Here is a 15,939-nt window from a genome sequence, read left to right as displayed (position 1 = left end):
CACCGGAAAAGGCTGATTTAGGAAAACACATATATGTAGTTCAATTAATCACACTGACTGACTGGAAGCATTTGAGCAAGAGAAAACGATATGGAAGAGGGTCGCGTAGGCCTTTGCCATCTTTCATCGGATCTAAGACTGGTTTTCCAAATTATCCTATCAAATTGCATTTATATCTAAGGACCCTCTCAACGGATGCACCTCAAGGGGCGTAGTATAGCTGGTTGGAGGGGTGGGCCAATGAAAATCTGATCATTAGTTTGATTCCTGTGGGTACTACTCGTTTGAACTGTAAACAATAAATACACAACATTCTAGTAAGACTCAAAATCTCGTGCTAAAGAGCGTGGATGTTCGAGTCCTCTTCAAGGCATCATATTGAAAATGCTCATTGAATGAGCAATTCAATAACAGATATCAGAACTAATCGATATTGATATACTGAGTATCTGTTGATAGAAAGTACATTGACGATCCCCACGATTCAAGTACAAGATGTTGGAATAGGTTGGTACTACTCGTTTGAACTGTAAAAAGCAAATACACAACATTTTAGTTAATAGGTGTACTGCTCTTCACCTATGCCTCAAAGCAACCTTGAACCCCAAGAGCAGAGAAAAAAAAGAAAAGAACTTCGGCATCTTCAAGATATCTCTTCTCTCATGAACATGCACATATACCTGTGTCGAATACTTACATGATGATCTCTCCATCTAGTGATTGTATAGATCGCACCAAAGAAAATGTTTGATAACAAGGAACATATGGGTTTGGAAGCACATACGGTCTGTAATTATGATTAGCATTTAATCGCTAGATTCAAAGACAACATCCATAATGGCATTTATGTTTCGCAAAAACATGTTCTTCGTAGATCATGTTCCGAAAATACAATTTTTTTACATACTAAAATTTATGTTTAATTGGAGAATTTGTGATTAATTATGTAATGGTTTCACACTTGGCTCAGACCACCGTTTGCTGGAAGACTTGTATCTTGATCGATTTAGAGTTAGACTCGGAAGTGAACTTGGTTGTCTGGAACTAAATACGGATCCCACGATGTAAGATGAGAACTTACATATTATCAGGTTGGATCTTTAAAGGATTTCAGATTCAAATTTAGATCTGACCACTAAACCTTAGGCCAAGTCTCGCGAGTCCAAATAAGATTTGTACCGGTACTTCGATGCCGGATGTGACCAAATCGATGCACATTGAGGTTGCTAAACGGGCCTTACCGACTCGTTGTTATCCCTACTTACAGAATCAGACGAATATCCAACAATGGTGGACATTCAAATCCGACGTTGCTAGCTTCTTCTATTGAAAATGGACGACGGAGTCTCCTTAGAGAAAGTGATCTGCCTGAACGAGGGATCAGATTTAATAAGGGGTCTTCTCGCCCCTCAGACCACGACCTGCCATGGCCATTTCCTCCGCCGGCCGGAAAGAGCGTTGCGAGTATGAGCTACAAGGCGGGCATAGAGGCAAGGCTGAAGCTGAAGCCCTGAGCCATGTTAGGAGGCCACTACAGATGAGCAGAAATCTGCAGGAAAGTGAAGGTGGGCAGTTGGCATTGGACTGAAGGAGCCTTATTAGGTGGGATTTCGATGTGGGTAGGAGAGATTTGACTGCTTTTCTAGGAAGCTCTTGCAGGAGATTGATCATTTTGATGGATGGGAGAGGATTGTATGATGGTTTGGTGGGGAGAACATCTCGGAAGATCTGTAACTTCCGGTCGGTGAAATGGATCGGGGAGAAAGGCGAATGGTTGGGCCTGGATTTGGGAGGACGGTATAGGGAGTGAGGTCTCCGATCATTGCAGAGATCCGGCCGGCTTACTGTAGGCAGAGTGGGCAGCGGATGTCGTGCTCCAGCGTCGATGAGGGACTATTAAGTTGTGAGTTCTCACCCGTTTGCTTCTTTCCTCTTAAATCTTGGTTCTTTAAACCTCAACTCTTCTTTCTCGGAGTGTTGCAACTCTTCTTTTGTTGGAGCGTTTCCTCTTAAGAGAGCTAGAAAAGTTATACATCGAAAACGAGTAGAGCATACAGATAGAGAGGTAACGACATTAATCTTGAATCGCATAATACCAGCAAGCCACTGCTAACTTGTCCCAGCTCATCTAACACTAGACCCAGATAACTTTTTCAAAATGATAATACCGTGGATGAAATTCTCAAGTATTTTTTTACCAAAGACAAGTAGAAGCATGGGGATGCACTTGCAGTAAGAATAGAGACGACAGAGACTCCATTAAAGGGCAAAGCCTGCAGTTGGGCGATCACTCTCCCCACATAGCTGAGGTTGGTTGAGCTAACAACCCTTCAACTGATCTTGTTGCTTTAATGATTTTACTGCAGCGGACCAACCAAAAGGAGAAGGGCAACAGCAAAAGCAGAAAAAAATAAAGAACTCCTTTTCTTATAATTTAATGCTTATCTTTTGCTTCTCCTTCACATAATTGCACCCTGTGTCCCCTGCTGCTGGTAATAAATACAGAGCCACCAATCCAGATCTAAGGCAGAGGCCCTCCTCCTCCTCTGCCTGACCTCTTGCTTCCATGGCTTCCATTCTGGTGATAGTGACTGTCATATTGTTGGACGTGATCGCTTTGGGGCTTGCTGCTGCCGCAGAACAAAGAAGAAGCCATGTAAGGCGCCATCCTTTTCCTTCTTATTTTGGTTTTCGTTTTCTGCTTAAAATTGAAACTAAAGAACTCCTACTTCAATTATGCCATGAGATGCACCTGGTCCTGGAAGCTTGACTTTTTCGAATAGATTATGCCGAGAGACGCACCTAGCCGCGAATTTTTGACAGATATGAAATTGAAGATCCTAGGGCAACGCTCTTTTGTAAATTGAATGTAACTTTGTGCGCTTCATCGTGCTTGCAGGCTCAGATTGTTTCGGATCCCACTGGTTCTTACACCTACTGCGCGTACGGCTCTGATATTGCGACTGGATACGGGGTAGGGGCGCTGTTGGTCCTCTTGGGGAGCCAAGCTTTGGTCATGGCGTCTAGCAGCTGCTTCTGCTGCGGGAAAGGGCTGAGGCCCAGCGGGGCTCGTGCCTGTGCCATGATCTTGTTTATTACCTGCTGGTGGGTTGATTCCCATGAAACTTTCTCACCTTTGCCAGCTCTTGCTTTCTAATCCATTTGAAAAGAAAAAAGATACACAAGAAACCCCTCTTCTGCCATGCACCTGATTTCCAACACTACCCACAAGTTCTTTTGTTCAGATTTCTTCTCCCGATAAGCAAGCTGGGATTGAGCACAAGGATACAGTTCTCTTGGTTTTCACGCCACCCCACAAAGTTCTTTTGATCAGATTTCCGGCACCGGCGCCGGAAATCCAAGCATGCTAATCTTTCCCTGCTGGCTATAACTAGGGATGCTAATGGGTCTGATCAAGTATTGAGGTTTGCTAATTTTTTAGAAACTGTTCGGGATTCTGATCCCCCTTCCACTTTCGATGCGTTTGGTAACAGTAGTGGCCAGATTGGCCATGCTTGCATCCTCTAGCTGTTTCAATAGTCAATGTAAGAGGGGAACAGGCAAAAACGCCATTAGAATCTAAATATCAAACTGTTGACCTCCTTCAACTTAGAAACTTTTGAGCCCATCCGCATGGTAAGGTGTATAGGATTCTTCTTGGTCCAGAGCTTTACTGTTTTAAAAACAGCAGCCACAGCTACTTGTTGGGGGCATGACGCCATTGATGTTTGAACGTTGCAGGATCACATTTATCATTGCGGAGGCATGTCTGCTAGCCGGCTCGGTGAGAAATGCATACCACACCAAGTACAGGGCTAATCTCAACATGGGGAACCTCTCATGTGAGACCATCAGGAAAGGCGTCTTCGCCGCCGGCGCCGCCTTCACCTTCTTCACCTGCATTCTCAGCATCTTCTACTACCATTTCTACTCCAAGGCCAAAGGGAGCCTTGGCTCCCCTGCCAAGGACACTGGCATAGGAATGAGAAGCTACACTTGATGATCCCAATGTATCGATCACTGTGTTGTACTGTCAATTACATACAGTTTTCATGCTTGGTCTTGTGTATATGGCTGATTCAATTGTTTAGTTTGGAAGAAGTTCGCATCTCTCTGTCTGATAAAGCGTTTGATTTTGGTTGCAGTTTTCTGTCTAATTGTCTTCGTCGATCTTATTTGAGTCTAAACTGTTTGTTTTTGAGGGCTGCACACAATGAGACCGAGTCCTAAAATTTTTATTCTCTTAAGTTCCCAATTGTTAGAACAAAATTTTCAGGATGATTACATTGTGAGCAATACAATTTAAGTTCTGAGCATTTTCTGAAGGCAAATCCGAATGCTTCAACAAGTTCCGGAAAAAGAGATCCCAATAATTATTTGAGGAAAACTTATCTGTCCGCCTAATAAATTGATTAGATATGGTTTAGAAATTTTGTTCTAGATCAATATCCAACTTTAGTTCCGATTAATAACCACATTTTTTTTGAAAGAAAATTGATTATAATATATACCTCATCGACTAGGTTCTATATATTTGCATATTCTTTTAGTCACTCATTCATGTCCTCCAATAGGAGCCGGATATGAATCTTGAACCAGCGTCCTCTTAAATGGATCGGGTCTGGGACATTTAGTTTTTAGTGAGAGGTTCAATCCGTCGTAGTTATAACAATATGTGCCGTTCATCTAGAAAATCGAAGGCGCTAGAAAGATTTTTGAATCCCATACAGATGCAGAGGTTTCCAAAGGTGAAATTCATTATTTTTTTGTTACATTAATTATGTTTTGCAGCTTATCTCGATTATGTGATCAGAAACCTTATTTGAAACTTACACGCATACGATTTTATGTAAGCCAATACTCAACTCTTTTTCTTTGGGGAGAATCAAAATTCTGCCTCAAACTGGAATGGGAATGAGAATTCCAGTTTCTGTTTCTGTTTCTTTTTGTGTTTGATTGTCTGGAATTTTGATTTTAAAATTGAAAATGAATCGTTTGATTACAAGAGAATTAAAATTCTAGAATTGTGAATTAAAGCCTTCATGCCTTGTGTTCCAAAGCGAGATGAAAAAAAAAAATCCAAATTTCTGGAATCATAATTCCATCTCTTAAGTGGGATCATAATTCTTGAACTTTAATTTTGGAATGAGCCTATGACTGTGGAATCAAAATTCTGTCTTCGATTATCCAATTCCCATTTCTTAAAAACGAGAACAATTATTATAAGATTCCGGGCTTGATGGTTTTGAAATTTTGATTTAAGAATGAAACTTCCCGAATCAAAATTCCTCCTCGAATTGGAATGGAATCAAAATTCTGGATTTATGTTTCCTAGTTCCGGAAACAAAATAGTCAGTTTGTTTGATAATTCCAATTTCTTAAAAATGAGCGTTTGATTAAAAATTCCATAATTCTGGGTGTATCAAGCCAAAAGCTAATACAGTACAAAGATTAAGAGATCATGCACTTCAAGATTGATCAAATATCCAAAGAACGGCTGTTGGGAGATATGATAAACAAAAAAGACCCATCTCCAGGATGCTATGCGACAACAGCCAAAAAGAAAGCAGGTCGTATCATCATCAACATCTTATCATAGTTCAAGAAAAGAAATCAAAGATCAAGCCAAAATGAAGGTAAGAATCACAACGGTTGATAATGTTGGAATTTATCGAAGATAATTATAATGCAAAAAAAGGGGGAAATATTTATAGGAGGAAATCATGGTAAATAAGAGCTACCATCGTCTAAAATCTGTATTGTATCAGTAAAAGCAAGGAGGGGCCATTGCCTTGGCCCTCTTTAGATTTTAAAAAATTCAAAAATATATACGTAAATTTTAAAAAGTTTAGTTTAACGCATAAAAAATGTTTGAAAAATTTTATTTCGGCCCTTGTTAAAAGTTTAAAACTATAGTTTCGCTCCTGCAACAAAAAAAAATCCTTACTCCACCCCTGACCACCATGAGTTGAAACCACACTGTGCTTTTCCTTTTAACATCTGCCCATCAAGCATGTATTGGTACTTGATTTGTTATATTATGAGTTGTATACATTTTCACCCTCGACCTTTTGTTGCATGATCGATTCCATGGTTTGGAATGCAGATAAAGCATAACCGGCCATTGAACACGTACAGCCAAGTAACTCCAACCTGATCATGCGGTTCCAAAGCTTGAGATCCGAACAAGTATTCGGGACAAAATTATATGTCTGAATGATAAATCGAGTGGATATGGTTTAAAAACTTTATGCCACACCAATAATGTCCAATTCCAAACCTTGAGTTTCACGGCTGTTTGGCATTAGGAACAACATGTGAGTGTTTTATGAATAGAATTTACCTCAGAATTAAAGTAAATTTATGGGATACTTATTCAAGTGCTCCACTAATCTACTCCAATCTTGCCGACAACCCTTTAGAAATCATAACCTTCACTCATCTGGTTCTATATAATTGCATATAGTAGCAGAGCTACATATAGGTGCCCATGCCAACACCAACCTTTTTTTAAAATTTTTATATAGATGTCTTACAGTTATATATATATATATAACAGTAAACCTTAATAAAAAATTCTTGATTCTGTCAAGAATAGCATATATGTTTATCCACTTATGGCGCCTAGGCCATGGCCCTACCCCAAGCAAATGAAAAAAAAAATTACAGTATAAAAATTGATTTTTTTTTTGCTTGTATGTATTTTTTGAATGTGAGTTCAGTTTGGCCCTACCCAAATCCAACTCTCATTTGTCCCGTTCTTGAAAAAAATCCTAGCTTCACCCCTGATAATAGGTGATATTTTGAATAAGAACTACGCTTATAGCTGGTGCCAAAAGCTTTGAAAGAAATAAAAATAGTATTTTTTTATTTAAAATTAAAACGACAATAAAAAGCTATAAATGCTAAAGTCTAACCTCAAGCCCTGCCTTTCGTCAGCAAAAGCAAGACTTTCTCTTCCTCTAAAACCAAGTCCAACCGCGGATCCAATTCAACGAGGTTGGATCCGGCCGAATTCGGTGTGCGCCAAGATCCGATTCGGGTCTCAAGAAAACCCGGATCCGACGCAACACCGGAAACTTTCACATCCCAGGTCAAAGCGAAGGGCCCCTGAAATGGAATTCTCAAGAAAGTGAAGGGAAATTCAATTCCTAGTTTGACAACTGCTCCAGCCCGTCTGCCTTGACTAAACCCCTTCCTCAACAACCCATCCACCGTAAAACTTTCCCCATCTTTTTCTCAACGTCATCCTTCTGCCAAACAAAAAAATTACTAAATCTCCCACCTTTCAAAACGAGTGTCGAAACACCACTCATCGAGAACACAGGGTCAAGGGCAGCGATGGAGCCAATGTACCATGCGCTCAAGTATGATCCATTCATGAGGTACTTAACCTTTTATGAAAATAGACCTCAATCACCCAATCCGACCAGCTATACCAAATCTCTCGGACTTTGAATAAAAACACGTTTACAAATAGATAAAAAGAGGAGGGAAAATAATTCCACCCTGACAAACGCTGGTGGGTAAATACAGGCCTTTCCAGGTCGAGTCCTTCAGCTGTTCGGTCCTCCCGTCCCGATCACATTGATGTGGGCCCCACGTGACATGCAAACGCGGCTGAAGTTCCAAACGTGTCATGTCGAGTCTTGGGCTCAGCTCACGCTGTTTAATATGACGGAGTTCTTATGATGTTGAACGCCGATCAATCTTCCATCCCTATTTAAACGGGCCTCCCTTCTTCCTTCTCCTTTTATCTTTATCTCTGTCTCTGAGATCTATATCACAACCACGTATTAGATAGAGACCAAATTCAATCGTCACCGTCATCATTATCATCGCCGCCTTCTTCTTCTTCACTTGGGTTTATTATCATCTTCATCAAGATCATCTTTGCAGCAGATAGATCCTCTTGTTCATGAGATCCAAAGGCAACATCTTCACCCGGCTGGCCAAGGTTTCCTTGGTCCCGTTCGGCAGCCAGGAGCCCTTCCGCCCCGGCAAGGACGCACATGTGGGGACTCACTCCCGGCTGAGATCCGACGTCTCCAAGGGATTCTCCGGCATGTTAGTCCCCGCAGAGGCCAGGGTCAAGACCAAGGGAGCCGGCCTCCTCAGCACGCCCCACGAGCCGACATCGCCTAAGGTGTCCTGCATGGGAAGGGTCAAGCAGACCAACAAGAAGAACAACTCGAAGCAGGCGAGGCGCGCGCGCAGCTTCGGGGACCAAGAGCAGGAGCCTTCTTCGCCGAGGAAGAAGGGTAATTCCCAGCTGCGGGGGCTCTTCGGCAGGCACCGGAAAGTGCTGGCATCGGCTGAAACCATGGCTACCGAGGCCGCCGAAGACCGGCCAGGGTTAGGCCAGATGAAAAGGCTGTCGAGCCGGCGGAACGCGCTCGCGGATTTCGACTGGCGGTCGCTGACGGACGACGAAGATCATTCCATGGAATATTCTGCCTGCTGGGAGGACGCCGACGATGGTTGTGCGGTGGTGGAGTTGCAGCCGAAGGAAGAGGTGAACCTGTGGAAGAGGAGGGCCATGGCCAGACTTCCCGACCTGCAGCTCAAGAAAAGCTAAACGTCCATGGGGTTGCACCAGATCTGAAGTAATTTCAGGGATTGGTTGTACAGTAGCAGAAGCAGTAATTCTTTTTTCCACCACAGATACAATAATTTACTATCTAGTTTTATTTATTTTTTTCATAAGTTATCGACATCAAAATTTACCGATTCTTTTTGGAAGAGCCAAGAAAGAATATGTTGGTAGGTGACATCTCCCATCAATTTAGTCATTTGATGTGTAATATATATATATATATATATTTTGTTAATTACTGAAAATTATGCTTTCGGTGTAAATTGTAAATGGTATTATTTGTCGACCAAAATATATATTATAAGATTTTTTGAACTTTCATAAGGTAGGGTTGTTGTGGTTGTGGATTATTTGTATTTAATATGTTAAGTGAGAAGGTTTGGTGGTGCACCTAAATTGACCTGTGAACGTTAGTAAAGTCAGCCTTAATCAAACGATGTTATCTGGAATAATAACGGAGGTTAACAATGTGCACTCGATAAGTTATAAAAGTACCAGGCTTTCAATGGTTGCCGGAACTGAGAAATTTTGGCAAGAAATTGTTTTCATCATTTTCATTGCAAGAAATATTCATTGCAACGAACACTAAAGGCAGCCTTCTGCAAGGAAGATTGAGGAAATACAAATAATAACTCAGTATTGCCGCGAGGGCGACTTGGGTGTCATGCCCTTTCAAAGAGTTCAACCACCTAACGACAGATAGTACAGTTTGCTATGTGTCAACAAGTGGTTGTGGCTTTTTCACCGTCGTAGGTGAAGACCATAACAAATAATCTGCTTTGATGTTGCGGCATGCTCATGCACAACTATGTTTTGACTGAATATTTTGATCAGCAGTCGCGTTTTTTCTTGCAAAGCAACTGCGCAGATGCGTTTCATATTTTAAAGCCTTGAAGATGACGCAAAAGCCATATACAGATTATTTGTGCACTGAAAGAGCATGATTTTTGCGAACATGGAGATCACACGGCGCGATTGTGGAGGACTGACTCAAAATTCAAATATTCAGCTATAGTGCATTATGTCCGAGTTTATTATGATAATTTTCTATTATAAAGTCCTCAAAAGTTACAATTTTATGTATATAGCTGCATCTTGTGGTGTTTTAGAAGGTATCTAGGAAGCTCAAATGGGAGTTACTGTCACTTCTTCGAAGACATCCTGCATGTCAATAACAAAATGTGAATTCACTTCTCCTTTTTTTGTCCCACTTTCAAGATTGACAAGAGAGAGAGAGAGATGAACTAAAAAGTGATTGTGTGAACTGGTGTCGTATACCAAAAAAACGAACTTGTTACTTACTTCTGCTGTCATCTGAGATTTTAGTATCTGTTAAGGGACAATAGTAGAAACAGAGCAGATTCTGCTAGAATTGTGCATGCTCACTATGTTGAACAACCTTTTTCCTTTCTCGCCTGCAGTTTTCCAAGAATTCATCACTACCCAAAGATGGTCAAGGATCAAGTAATCTCCTCCTGTTTACCAGATCCCCATGATATCGTTAGTGATGGTTCTTGTTGATCATCACCACGGAATGATGACGGAGAATTCAAACCATTGATGAAATATTGTGATTTTTGGCATACCACTTTATCTACTTTTTATCCTTAAAAAAGAAAAGTCAGAGTTTCAGATTTAGGAATAAGGCTAACTATTAAATTATTACTACCATTTGGAACGATTAACCATGGCGACCATAATAAAGGCATCCGTCATTTACAATTCTATCAGAAAGGAAGAGCCTTTCTTTTTCTACTTTGAAATAAACATAAGTATACTTTCAAGAAAAAATCACTAAATTTTCGAAGGCCGATATAATTTCCAAAAAAAAGTGATATTTTCAATAGAAAATTGGTTGCTGAAATTTCATTTTCTTTGCGATGAATCTACACAATCAGTAACAAGTTTCTACTATAGTAATAATGATGCACAATATATGATGTACTACTTTGCAGAGAACTGGACTTGTGACAGTACATTTAACAAGCTGTCCCCTTAAATGAGTGGGGTCAGATTTGCAGTTGTTTGAAGAAGGGTAAATGAAAGCCATCATGGCCATTAATTTTAGATCCTGTTCACGTCCCACTGCCAGCAAAGCGAAGCATTTTCTGCTTACCTGCAATACGATCGATCTAACGTGTGTAACAGATTTTACTGGGGAGGCACATAAGGGGGTTTTCCGAGAATTGTTGACCAGCAACGTTCGGTTCCGAGTTTAGTCGATGAATGGAATCTTTGTATAACAATTCCCACCAGGACATATGTCATTGACGCACAATTAGGTAGAAGATTCATCATGATTAAAGGCTTTTAATCACCAACGAAATACAAAGAATTAGAAAGATACGGTTCATCATTGGTGTTCAATCGCTATCAAAGATGTGAAAACTAAGAGATCTATGCAATGGGGCTGCAATATGCATATAAAGTTAAATATTGTTAATATGTTCATAACGAGAAAAAGATTTAAGAAAGCCGGATCTCAGCCTTTACGTGACAGAGAAGGATGGTTATGATCTTTCATCAAGAAGGGGTTATTCCCCATAACTAGAAAAATACAAGCTCCACCAATTTGGACTATGATGGTCCATGGATAAGCACTAAAAGCAGATTGCGAACACCATTTAAATACCAGCTCAAATAGCAAATGTTAAAACTGAATTATGTGAAAGGCTGAATCTACTTGAAGTGAGTTACTGAGAATGTCCCTGCATATCAAGCATCTGGTCTAAGTCTCTTAATCTCTGTGTTCCTTCACTAATCAGAAAGCGAATTCTCTGCCTGTCATGACAATTCCGGTTCTTCTCCATTTCTTGCCTCATTGCTTGCTTCAGCTCATCTGCAGACATTGTTTAATGTTACAAAAACTGCAAAATGAAATTCCCTTGCATTATAAAAGAATCTCAAAAAGCTCACCTCTGGAGTGAGGAGGAGCTCGCCGAGCAGTCCTCAATGCATCCCTGTAGAGCTTCAGTACACGAGCACGCATGATGAAATCCTGCAATTGTTCAAATAATGAAAAACATGTTTGGGTTTTGACCAAGAAGTCTGTCTTTTTTGGGGATTCCAAAAAATTAAAAAATAATAAAAAAAAGGAAAAATGAAGATTTGATTTTTTTTTACTAATTCTCTCATAAAAATGCTAACCAAAACTCAAAATATTTAAATATATGACAAAAGAAGCTTCAAAAAAATAAAATAAATTAATTTTTTTTAAGTGAGAAAAAGCATGATAAAATGTGCTTTTTTCACTTTGGTATTTCTTCCAAAATTTTGCGATTTTTCCCAATTTTTTTAATTTTCTTTTCTTTTCCCTCTTGTGTTTTTTTTTAAAACACTGGTACTTATAACAGTATTTTTGAAAGCCCTTTCATGAATTAGAAATCAATAAAGTACACGCAGACATTCTCAAATCAACAGCGAACATATAAAAGCAAGCAAACCCGTATCCTGACCTGAAGGGAAGGTGCTTTAATCCCCATGGCATTATCCTCCTGCGACTGCGAGAGCAACATGTATTGAAAGACTGAATGGAGAATAAATCCAGTTCAAAACTGAATAAACACAACGCAGATAATGCATAAACACGATGTCAACAAAATTTTACCAGCGACACTAAAGTTTGTCCACCAAATAGCTAAACATGATCCAACATCACAAGAAGCACCTGAATAACTTTGTGAACCTCTACTGTCCCGTCAAAGAGGGAAAGGGGAACTGGTCAGGATTGCCTTTCTTTTGCTGGAATCATGCTATCATCAACATAAAGATGTGCATGCATTAGAGAAGGGATAGAAAGAATTTCTTACAAAAAAGTGAATTGCAAGCAGGAAGAGTAATAGGACAGAGAGATCATTCTATTATCTCCACTTCTTAATCACTTATAACAGAATCATAATAATGGTAAGATGATTATCCTTATACTACAAGCTAGCCTAGCAAAAAGTAGAAACACATGTAAACTGGTAATTAGTGACAGAATGGATCATCTCTGGAAATTGTAATGGAAAACTCAGTCGATCATTGATAATGTGAATGTGTATTGAATATGAACCATTTCCACTTGGTCCTACTTATAAAATGTCAGTTGACGCCAACGTGCTTTGTTCTTTCATTGCATATACAAGATTGCTGCATTCTTATCCCACAACTTATACAATTAATCATAAGCCACAGGCTTTAACCTGCATCGTTTACAAACGCCATGGCTGCTTTCTGCACTAGCACTTCACCCGGACAGCAGAAATTTTCTTTACTCTCCTTTGAGATAAAAAAGACCCTCCAACATCTACACTATCATGGATGTCATCAAATATTTCCTAACTGGCTCATCTGTGGCGTTAATTGAACTAAGATTTCAGACTAACCAGAATAAAAGCTCTCAATATATTAACCTTTAATACTTCATTACGTTTATTTTACCTGTTAAATCCAATCATAAAATTGATCCCAGATAAATATAACATGTGTATAAAATTCTCCATGCCCCCTTATTTTTGAGTACAAAGACGTGATCCTGGGATAAGCTGTAACTGTAAGTGAGAAACCAGATAAATAGCAATCAAGAAACTGTAGAAGATTAAAAGGACATAAAAATTCTTCCTGATAAATATGAATATGTGCTTAATATTCCTACTAGCTGCACCCAAATGTTGTTTGGAACATAATTCCTTGTATTCCATTCCTGAAAGAAGCACAACTTCCAACACCCCGTGGAAAGATTAGAAACGTGGAGGACCTAATGCAGAGGAGAGCTTAACCTTTGCCAACTAAAAAAGAACAAGAACCACTGGCAAGTTTTAAATAATCTCTACCGACAGACGCAATCGTAAAATAAAGTGAGAGTATCCTACCAGCTGGAAGGTGGCAACAAAGTTAACAAAAAAAAAGAGAAAAAAAAAGAAAATGATAAAAGATATCTGAGGTATAGGTACCTTTCTCAGATATGAAGGATTGAATGAAGGACATGGAATCCCGTAAAACTCAACTCCAACTGTCAACAAATTTTGATGAATATTTTTCTTAACGTACCTGATCTCATCATCTTTTTGGCTGCAATTTCCTTGCTCTCAGCCGTGGTGATTCTCTTTCCATACCCATTGTAACAAAAAACATGACTACCATAGAGGACATTACTTAGACCAACAGTCAGGCTCGTAAAACTTGGGGGCATTTGTATCACCAGGTATAGAGGAGTTCTTATTTACTTTTGAATCTCTCTGCTTTCAATAAATTGAACCTCCTTATAGTTTGGACAGCAAAACATTTTCAGCCAGACTTTGTTTCATCCGTGACACTACACACTAATTTGACCAAAAAAGTAACTCCATCATTCAAAGCCAGATGAAACTTGATCTTGGTCAACCTTGGCATAATATAAAATGAAACACCTTTTAAGTCCAGTTATGCTGCAGCATGTGAACAAGGTTTAGATTCCGATAATCATTGCTGTGATTAACCCATTACATGCAGAAATAGAGGGGATGAAGAAAATAACATTTCCAGTCAGACTTCATATGACTGCCCTTCCAAAACATACAATATGGTTCACACGCAGCCCTGTAGTTTTAAGCATTGAAATAAAGAGGAGAAAAAAGAAACCCGACCACCCCCAAAGGATCACACGAGTTAAAACGAAAGTCGACCTACATTCCTGGTCCTTGGCTTCACTTATGGCATCGAATGGATAAGAAACCCCAGGTTCAAACTGCCAATGGCCATAGATCAATAACCATGTTATTCATCTTCGACTTGTTCTATGGCATTAAGCAGTATGAAGAGCCCCTGCCAATCATCCTAACAAACAAACCACTGTGACAAATCGAGCAACTATCACGTTGGTTGTCTTCGGCTTCAGCATGTGGAATTGAGGGAATAAGAGAAATACCCTGCCAATTATGAGCGCCACTTAAAGAACTGTCGCTGAAGGAATCAAAGAAGCTCACGATAATTCCTCCCTAACAAATCGATCAACTAGCATGTTAATGTTGGCCATTTCGGTTTCACTATATATACCACAGAAGGTAAATCCACGACACTCATTACATTCTTCTCAATTTGGCCTATGAATTCTAGCTAATGGAATCCCAAATTAGTCCAGTCACTCCATTTTAAACTCCTAATTTTTGAGTAGTATGAAAGATGCAGCAAAAAAGTAAAAAAAAAATCCTTTTCTATTTTGCTTCTCTACAATGAGAAGGAGTTGCATTCTCCCATGGTCGTCTTGCCACATGGTTCCCTCGATCAAGGAGGGAGAGAGAACGGGAGAGAGAGAGTACCCAAAGGCAGCCGTCTTCTTCTCCTGCTACTCCACAGTCGGTGCTCTGCAATAGTCTTTGTTTTTGCCGCCGGCCATCTCTCGGAAAAAAAAAAGAAAAAAAAAACCCGTCCGGTCCGGCGCGGAAGAAGTCCCCGGATTCTCGATGGACGGTGCGACAGTCAGAAATCATAATACTTCTCGCTGTGATTCAACTCACTCCCTCGATTTCATTTTCCCTCCGACTCGGAAACTCAGTAATTTGGACTCTCAACATCCAACCCAAGCCCGACTCATTAATCTGGCACGGATATGGATTGGGCTGGGGAGTTTGTCTTCGAGTTGGATACAAATTACAACTGTTTGGATGAAATCTTGATCCAAATTGAATAATTCAGGTCCATAAATAATGGGGATTGGAATAGATGATATCCAGATTAATTTGGCTTAAATTAGGGTAAAGATGAGAGAGGTGCATTCTTGTTTGCCCCCGGATGGAGGGCAACTCTCTCATTCAATTTGGATTAGAAATCTGAAATCTCAATATGTAAAGTACTTTGCATTTCCAATAAAAAAAAATGTTAAGATATAAAATATGAAGACACCCATAAGCTGAAATTATAAGAAAAGATAGTTAAATGAAAACACAGTTTATATAAAAGTTGAATGCTCTTTTTTGAGATTCCAAAGAAAATTCATGCCTTTGAAAAGCAATAAAAAGTAAGCAGGGTCTCTTATTTGGCTCCACATCACCATTGCACTCAATCTCTGACCTTGCTTCCTATCCCCAAAGCCAAAAGGACCCACAAATAAGTTGTGTTTGGTTTGCAATTTGTGCCTTATATTATTTGTCGCTATCATTTTTTCCTTTCTCTATGCAGATGCATCTTTAGTTGGTAAGACCTCTTTAAAATTTTTCCAATCCACTCAAGAATGTCAATGAGTTGGTAAGAAAATTTTAATTTTATCACTAACCACAATGAAAATCAGATGTGACTTTTTGTTATGAATTTAGGCGAAGATTGGAATTAAGGCGAGTGACATGAAAAGTTCACTTGACCATGTTTGAATGCATGGTACTCTACTA

At 39.6% G+C, this 15,939-nt stretch overlaps 3 protein-coding genes across 9 annotated transcripts; 2 read left to right on the top strand and 1 right to left on the bottom strand.

Moving 5' to 3' along the window:
* The first annotated feature begins 1,374 nt into the window (after positions 1–1,374).
* Positions 1,375–4,144, top strand: LOC116247038 (uncharacterized). Of its 2 annotated transcripts, XM_050075764.1 has the most exons (4): positions 1,375–1,903; positions 2,367–2,656; positions 2,900–3,105; positions 3,742–4,144. In XM_050075764.1, exons 2-4 carry the CDS (start codon positions 2,567–2,569, stop codon positions 3,998–4,000), a joined length of 555 nt encoding a protein of 184 aa, XP_049931721.1. In that variant the 5' UTR covers positions 1,375–1,903; positions 2,367–2,566; the 3' UTR covers positions 4,001–4,144. The 2 variants fall into 2 exon arrangements, with proteins under 2 accessions (XP_049931721.1, XP_031474845.1); XM_031618985.2 differs by having other exon boundaries at positions 1,375–2,656.
* A 3,403-nt stretch (positions 4,145–7,547) lies between these two features.
* Positions 7,548–8,920, top strand: LOC116248228 (uncharacterized protein At1g76070). The gene has a single exon (XM_031620890.2). The coding sequence runs from the start codon at positions 7,919–7,921 to the stop codon at positions 8,576–8,578; it is 660 nt and encodes a 219-aa protein (XP_031476750.1). The 5' UTR covers positions 7,548–7,918; the 3' UTR covers positions 8,579–8,920.
* Positions 8,921–10,978: 2,058 nt separating this feature from the next.
* On the bottom strand, positions 10,979–15,138 carry LOC116247153 (uncharacterized). 6 transcript variants are annotated; one of them, XM_031619145.2, is made up of 5 exons: positions 14,875–15,017; positions 12,204–12,348; positions 12,052–12,122; positions 11,513–11,594; positions 10,979–11,435 (listed from the first exon to the last, which is right to left on the bottom strand). In XM_031619145.2, exons 3-5 carry the CDS (start codon positions 12,109–12,111, stop codon positions 11,290–11,292), a joined length of 288 nt encoding a protein of 95 aa, XP_031475005.1. In that variant the 5' UTR covers positions 12,112–12,122; positions 12,204–12,348; positions 14,875–15,017; the 3' UTR covers positions 10,979–11,289. The 6 variants fall into 6 exon arrangements, with proteins under 6 accessions (XP_031475005.1, XP_031475007.1, XP_031475006.1 ...); XM_031619147.2 differs by having other exon boundaries at positions 12,052–12,096; XM_031619146.2 differs by having other exon boundaries at positions 12,052–12,150; positions 12,264–12,348.
* Positions 15,139–15,939: the final 801 nt, after the last annotated feature.

The sequence above is a fragment of the Nymphaea colorata genome, chromosome 2 (genome assembly GCF_008831285.2).
Source record: "Nymphaea colorata isolate Beijing-Zhang1983 chromosome 2, ASM883128v2, whole genome shotgun sequence".
Lineage (NCBI taxonomy): Eukaryota > Viridiplantae > Streptophyta > Magnoliopsida > Nymphaeales > Nymphaeaceae > Nymphaea > Nymphaea colorata.
The sequence above is the reverse complement of the archived record's forward strand: the minus strand, read 5'-3'. Positions and strand labels throughout refer to the sequence as shown.